General features: G+C 46.9%; 1 protein-coding gene across 3 annotated transcripts in view; it reads left to right on the top strand.

Moving 5' to 3' along the window:
• The window catches only part of LOC138636727 (phosphatidylinositol 4,5-bisphosphate 3-kinase catalytic subunit alpha isoform-like), an 18,131-nt gene continuing 10,507 nt past the window's right edge, over positions 1–7,624 (top strand). For 2 of the 3 annotated variants that reach the window (XM_069724929.1, XM_069724927.1), the window contains exons 1-15: positions 1–266; positions 1,476–1,601; positions 2,280–2,383; positions 2,465–2,627; positions 2,843–3,052; positions 3,401–3,468; positions 3,778–3,906; positions 4,009–4,062; positions 4,241–4,350; positions 4,445–4,586; positions 4,868–4,953; positions 5,143–5,248; positions 5,546–5,698; positions 5,806–5,937; positions 7,111–7,235. In XM_069724929.1, coding sequence (XP_069581030.1) covers positions 1,517–1,601; positions 2,280–2,383; positions 2,465–2,627; positions 2,843–3,052; positions 3,401–3,468; positions 3,778–3,906; positions 4,009–4,062; positions 4,241–4,350; positions 4,445–4,586; positions 4,868–4,953; positions 5,143–5,248; positions 5,546–5,698; positions 5,806–5,937; positions 7,111–7,235 — 1,667 coding nt within the window. In that variant the 5' untranslated portion in view covers positions 1–266; positions 1,476–1,516. The remainder of the gene's footprint in view (positions 267–1,475; positions 1,602–2,279; positions 2,384–2,464; positions 2,628–2,842; positions 3,053–3,400; positions 3,469–3,777; positions 3,907–4,008; positions 4,063–4,240; positions 4,351–4,444; positions 4,587–4,867; positions 4,954–5,142; positions 5,249–5,545; positions 5,699–5,805; positions 5,938–7,110; positions 7,236–7,624) is intronic. The other variant, XM_069724928.1, reaches the window with a different exon arrangement.

Here is a 7,624-nt window from a genome sequence, read left to right as displayed (position 1 = left end):
TCTGCAGCTCCCAGTGAGCAGCAGCTTTTCTCCTGCTGCTGCTCATACTGGCTCCAGGACCACAGACAGACAGACAGACAGACAGGCGGACAGAAAGACAGACAGACAGGTCTCTGGGTGTAACAGGACTGAGTCCCTTTGTGTCAAACAGAATCTGCGGAGGGCGGCGACTGATGGATCCACCAGCTGATACATGAACAAAGACAGGAGGAGAGACAGACAGGAGGAAAGACAGACAGATGCGATGACTGGAGGCATGAGCTCAGGTGAGAAACACACCGACAACACAAAGAGAGCCCCTCTTTCTTTCTTTCATCCCTCACTGATGCTCCCACTCCTGTTGTCATGGCAACCATATCATAGACTGAGGTCATGAGGAGGAGAGGAAACAAGGAGGTGGTGAGTGATGATTTCAGATTTATGACTGAACATTACTTCCTGTTTACCTGAGTGGTGTAAACAATCATGTGAGTAGATGTTTCACATTAAAAGTAATGATGCTATTATCTGTTCTAAATTCAGCTCTGCTTTTCAAAATAAGAGCAGAACAGTGAAAACAAACAAGTTCAATCTGAAACTGATTCAGTTGTTGTTTGTTCTTGAATTATCAGATGTCAAATATCAAACTGCTGATCTTTATTTCAACCTGAAGACCTTCTGACATTTTTTTCTACATATTTTACATATTACTCTGAAATCGTTTTTTACTCTGAAATCTGCGCTGATGACAAACAAACATGTTTTTAATGTGTTCAGTTGAAATCAGCAAGACGTCCAGTCAAATATTAATAATATTAATGATAAAAATAAGGACACATTTCCATCAGTCCACATTTTTATTATTTGAATCTTATTTTCAATCATTTTTACAGAAAATCAAAAGTTTGAAGTTTTTATGTCATTTTTTAAAAATTATGTAAAAAAAGTTTTTTTGTCCAAAGCTGACGTACTGTTCCTTTAAATGATCCATCAACAGGAAGAGAAGTGGAGGAAGTCAGCTTCCTCACTCATAGCACAGGAAACACACACACACACACACACACACACACACACACACACACACACACACACACACACACACACACACACACACACACACACACACACACACACACACACACACACACACACACACACAAGAACACAGGATGTTGATCAGAAACACAAGAACACGGGACTGAACATGGATGAACTGCATGAAGGGCATGTCTCAATTAAACAACAACATGATGTTTATTTACATGGATCTGTTTGGGTTATAGACCATAATAATCAATAAATAATCATCAACAAGGAATCAATAATCACTTCATCTGAAATATTGACTGATTCTCTGGAAACCTTTAAAAAGGCCCAACCGGACCAGTTCTACTGAACCGGGTCAACAGGGGAGCCAATCACAGACCAGGAGGGCTTCATCTGTCTGTCTGCCTGCCTTCCTGTCCCTCACTCTGCCTGTCTGTCTTTCTGTCCAGGTAGCTCAGAGCTGAGGTGAGGTCTCTGATTGGTGGTTGCCATGGCTCCCAGGCCGTCATCAGGGGAACTATGGGGACTCCATCTGATGCCTCCACGGATCCTGGTGGACTGCTGCCTCCCCAACGGTTATTATTATTGTTATTATTATTATCATCTTTATTATTATCATATTTGTATTATTATCATCATTAAAATTAGCTATATTTTTTATAATTTATATTATTGTAATATTATTATTATTATTATTATTACTATGTTCTGTTCTACTGAGTTCTCCTGCGTTTCACTGAGTTCTACTCAGTTCTCCTGAGTTCGACTGAGTTCCAGAGTTCGAGTGAGTTCTACTGAGTACTCGTGTTCTCCTGAGTTCTACTGCGTGCTACTGCAGTTTACTGAGTTCTACTGAGTTCTACTGAGTTCTACTGAGTTCTCCTGACTTCTACTCAGTTCTACTGAGTTCTTCTGTGTTCTCCTGAGTTCTCCTCAGTCCCCCTCAGTTCTCCTGAGTTCTCCTGAGTTCTCCTGTATTCCACTGAGTTCTCCTGTATTTTCCTGAGTTCTCCTGTGTTTTCCTGTGTTCTCCTTAGTTCTCCTGAGTTCTCCTGTATTCTACTGAGTTCTCCTGTGTTCTCCTGAGTTCTCCCGTGTTCTCCTGCATTCTCCTGAGTTCTCCTGTGTTCTCCTGCATTCTCCTGAGTTCTCCTGTGTTCTCCTGAGTTCTCCCGTGTTCTCCTGCATTCTCCTGAGTTCTCCTGTGTTCTCCTGAGTTCTCCTGTGTTCTACTGTGTTCTCCTGTGTTTCAGGGATGATGGTGAGCCTCGAGTGTCTCAGAGAAACTCCGCTCATCAGCATCAAGCAGCAGCTCTTCACTGAGGCCAGGAAGTACCCGCTGTACCACCTGCTGCAGGTACGCCCAGTCTCCTCTCGGACCCCGCCTCCTCCACCTACGCCAAGCTCTGGCTGTAATCTCTGCTTTCTAATTGGTCAGGAGGAGTCATGTTACATCTTTTTGGGCGTGACCCAGGAGGCAGAGAGGGAGGAGTTTTATGATGAGACGAGGCGGTTGTGCGACCTGCGACTGTTTCACCCAATTCTGAAGGTCATTGAGCCGCTGGGAAACCGCGAGGAGAAAATCCTGAACCGGGAGATCGGTAAGACCACCTCGTGACCTCGTCACATCATGACATCATGACCTTGTGACCTCTTGACCTCTTGACCTTATGACCTTGTCACATTATGACATCATCACATTGTCACATCATGACATCATCACCTCATGAACTCTTGACCTCTTCACGTTGTCACATCATGACATAATCACATGTTGACCCCCCCACCCCCCCGCCCGCCCCATGGCCCCCTGCAGGGTTCGCCATCGGGATGCCGGTCTGTGAGTTCGAGATGATGAAGGACCCGGAGATCCAGGACTTCCGCCGCTCCATTCTGAGCGTGTGCAGAGAGGCCATGGAGGAGAGGGAAGGGGGAGGGGCCCACAGCCAGGCGCTCTACGTTTACCCCCCTAATGTGGAGTCCAGCCCCCAACTACCCCAACACATCTACAGCAAGCTGGACAAAGGTAGGTCCACCTGAGGGCCCACACCTGTCTGACTGTCTGTACCTGTCTGTCTGTCTGACTGTACCGGTCTGTACCTGTCTGTCTGACTGTACCGGTCTGTACCTGTCTGTCTGTCTGTGTGTACGTACTTGTCTGTCTGACTGTCTGTTTGTCTGTCTGTACGTACATGTCTGTCTGTCTGTCTGTACGTACATGTCTGTCTGTCTGACTTTCTGTCTAACTGTCTGTACCTGTATGTCCATCAGTCTGACTGTCGGTACCTGTCTGTATCTGTCTGTCTGACTGTCTGTACCTGTCTTTCTGACTGTCTGCCTGCACCTGTCACACTTTCTGCACCTCTCTCTGCAGGACGGCTGATTGTTACCATCTGGGTGATTGTGTCTCCGTCCAACTCCAAACAGAAGTACACTCTGAAGGTAAAGCTAAAGGTAAAACCTCCGACTGGAGGACGACAGATTGTCTCTCATGTTTCCATGGAAACAGACAAACTAGTCTGTCCCTCTAGTCTCTGTCTCTCGAGCCTGCCCCTTTAGTCTCTGTCCCTCTAGTCTGTCCCTTTAGTCTCTTTCCCTCTTGTCTCTGTCCCTCTAGTCTCTGTCCCTCTCGTCTCTGTAGTCTCTGTCCCTTTCGTCTCCTTCCCTCTAGTCTCTGTCCCCCTGGTATAGTGACTCAGATTTGGAGACATGTTCCTCAGAAGACAGTTGTTGTCCTGTGTTTGTGTGCAGGTGAGTCACGACAGTTTACCTGAGCAGCTGATCGCCGAGTCGATCAGGAAGAAAAGCCGATCGATGCATCTTTCACCTCAACAGCTCCGCCTCTGTGTCCAGGAGTACCAGGGGCAGTACATCCTGAAGGTCCACCTGTCTGTCTTTCTGTCCACCTGTCTGTCTGTCTGTCTCTCTGTCTGTCCACCTCTTTGCCTTTCTCACCTGTCTCTCTGCCGGTCTGTCCCTCAGGTGTGTGGCTGTGATGAGTACCTGTTGGAGAAGTTTCCTCTCAGTCAGTACAAGGTAACAAGTGGAGACACAAACCAGAGACGTCTTTCTCCACCTGTCTCCACCTTTCTCCCCCTCCACCTGTCTTCACCTGTCTTCACCTGTCTTCACCTGTCTTCACCTGTCTCCACCTGTCTCTACCTGTCTCTCACTGTCTCCACCTGTCTGCCCCTCCCCACCTGTCTTCCTGCAGTACATCCGCTCCTGTATCACAGTGGGACGTCTTCCTCACTTGATGCTCGTGTCCAAAGACAGTCTCTACTCTCAGCTTCCTGCCTCTGGCTTTGTCACACCTTCGTACAGGTAACTCAGCCTGTGACACGGCGATCTCAGCCAATCAGGAGCTGGTACAGGTGTGCTGGGGGCGGGCAGGTGACATGTGGTGTCTGTGTTTCAGTCGTCGGACTCCTCAGCCGTCTCCCTGTCCCGGAGGAGGTGACGGTTGTCCTCCTCGATCCCTGTGGGCCTTCAACACCCTGCTGAGGCTCCGCCTCCTCTGTGCCACCTACGTCAACGTCAACATCCGGGACATCGACAAGGTCCGTCCCCGTCTCTGTCCCCGTCTCTCTCCCCGTCTCTGTCCTCAGCCTGTCTTTAGTCTGTCCTCAGTCTGTCCTCAGTCTGTCCTTAGTCTGTCCCCAGTCTGTCCTCCTCAGTCTGTCCTTAGTCTCTCTGTGTGTCTGCGTGTGCACAAACAGTAAAGACAATGTGTGTGTGTGTGTGTGTGTGTGTGTGTGTGTGTGTGTGTGTGTGTGTGTGTGTGTGTGTGTGTGTGTGTGTGTGTGTGTGTGTGTGTGTGTGTGTGTGTGTGTGTGTGTAGATCTATGTGAGGACAGGTATCTATCATGGAGGAGAACCTCTCTGTGACAATGTCAACACACAGAGAGTCCCCTGTTCTAACCCCAGGTAACACACACACACACACACACACCTACACACCTACACACACACACACACACACACACACACACACACACACACACACACACACACACACACACACACACACACACACACACACACACACACACACACACACACACACACACACACACACACACACACACCTGTCTGTCTGAACCTGTCTGTCTGCAGGTGGAATGAGTGGCTGACCTATGACCTCTACCTGGCTGACCTGCCCCGCTCAGCCAGACTCTGCCTGTCGATCTGCTCAGTGAAGGGAAGGAAAGGAGCCAAGGAGGTAAGGATGCACACGGAGGATCAATAACCTTCATCAGAGAGGATCCACAACCTTTATCAGTTATTAATCAACACCAGTTCCACACGTGTTTGTGACCTCAAGTAAGAGAACATTTGTGATTTCTACACAGACCTGAAACTGGATAGAGGAACGTCGGAGAACGTAGAACACTGAAGGTTATTGATCGTCCTGCTCCATGTGCTGCGTTCAGGGTCACTCTGTTCTTATTGATCCACCCTCGTCCACAAAGGAACTGATCCTGTCTCCTTGTCCCCTATCCACCTGTCTGTCCCTCAGGAGCACTGTCCTCTGGCCTGGGGGAATGTCAACCTGTTTGACTATAAGGACATCCTGGTCTGTGGTAAAGTGGCTCTCAGTCTGTGGCCCGTCCCTCATGGCCTCGAGGACCTGATAAATCCCATCGGAGTCGCCGGTTCAAATCCCAACAAGGTGCCTCGATCAATGACTGATCCACTGATTATTGACTGATCCACTGATTATTGACTGATCAATGACTGATGAACTGATCGATAGCTGATCAATGATCCTGTCTGTAGGAGACCCCCTGTGTAGAACTGGAGTTCTCCTGGTTCAATCAGACCGTCGTGTTTCCTGACGAGCAGCAGATTGAAGAACACGCTAACTGGACCATCAGCAGAGAGCTGGGCTACAACTATTGTCACGGACTGGTAACACACATGTAACATACACTGTAACACATGTAACACACACTGTAACATACACTATAACACATGTAACACAGGTAAGACACGTAACACTAACGCATGTAAGACACATGTAACACACTGTAACACACATGTAACACGTAACATACATGTAACACACACGTAACACACTGTAGCACATGTAACGCTGTAACACATGTAACACATGTAACACACGTAAAACATGTAACACATGTAACACATGTAACATATGTAAAACTAACACGTAGCACATGTAACATGTATCATGTAACACACACTAACACACATGTAACACTGTAACACGTAACACACATTGTAACATGTAAAACACTAACACATGCAACACACTAACACACATGTAACACAAATTGTAACACATGTAAAACACTAACAATATAACACTGTAACACACGTAACACACACACATAACACTAACAGTCATGTAAAACATGTAACACACACCAACACATGTAACACACTGTAACATGTAACACATGAACCACGCACTGTAACACATGTAACAGACAATAACACATGTAAAACACATGTAACAGACACTAACACACATGTAAAACACATGTAACACACTGTAACACAAATGTAACACATGTTACATGTAACACATGTAACACACACAGTAGCACATGTAACAGACACTAACACATATGTAGCACATGTACCACATACTGTAACACATGTAACAGACACTAACACACATGTAAAACACATGTAACAGACACTAACACACATGTAAAACACATGTAACACACATGCAACACATGTAACACTAACACGTAACACATGTAACATAAACTGTAAGACATGTAACACATGTAACATGTATCACATGTAGCACACTAACAAATAAAACACATGTAACACACTGTAACACATGAAACACACTGTAACACACTGTAACACACAGTCTCTTCTTTCTCCCTCTCTGTCCTCCCGTCTGTCCTCTTGTCTGTCCTTCTGTCCATTATCCTGTCTGTCCTCCTGCCTGTCCGTTCTCCTGTCCTTCCTCCCTCCTGTCTGTCCTCCTGTTTGTCCTCCTTGTCCGTCCCCCTGTCCGTCATCCTGTCTGTCCTCCTGTTTGTCCTCCCGTCTGTCTTCCTGTTTGTCCTTTTGTCTGTCCTCCTGTCTGTCTCTCAGAGCAGTCGTCTTGCCTGTGACAGCAGTGTTTCAGCCGGTGATGTGGAGCAGCTTCGGTCTCTCTGCTCCAGAGATCCTCTGTACGAACTCTCCGAGCAGGAGAAGGACTTCCTCTGGAGACACAGGTGAGGGCGGGGCTTAAAACTGACCTTCAGGTGAGGTGGGGCTTTATGGGGAGATAAAGCAGGGGGCGTGGCTTAATGGGGACAGTTTACACCAGGGGTGTCAAACTCATTTTAGTTAAGGGGCCACATACTGCCCACTTTGATCTCAAGTGGTCCAGACCAGTAAAATCATAGAATAATAACGACAATATTTCTCTGTTTAAATCATTGGTGAAGGTTTTTGGATGATAAACCCTGTTTTAAGGTCTTTCTACAATAAACTAGAAACATAAAGAGCAAAAACTCAGACATCAGGCCACTGTTTATCTGCCCCGGCTCTCCTCTGCAGATTCCCTCACAGCGAGCGCTTCTTCCTCCGGAGCAGACGTCGCATTTACGCTGTTTTTGAA

This window comes from Brachyistius frenatus, unplaced genomic scaffold (genome assembly GCF_029030835.1).
Source record: "Brachyistius frenatus isolate BFR_SWC_R1_liver_20210118 unplaced genomic scaffold, ASM2903083v1 Contig_401, whole genome shotgun sequence".
Classification (NCBI taxonomy): Eukaryota; Metazoa; Chordata; class Actinopteri; family Embiotocidae; genus Brachyistius; species Brachyistius frenatus.
The sequence above is the reverse complement of the archived record's forward strand: the minus strand, read 5'-3'. Positions and strand labels throughout refer to the sequence as shown.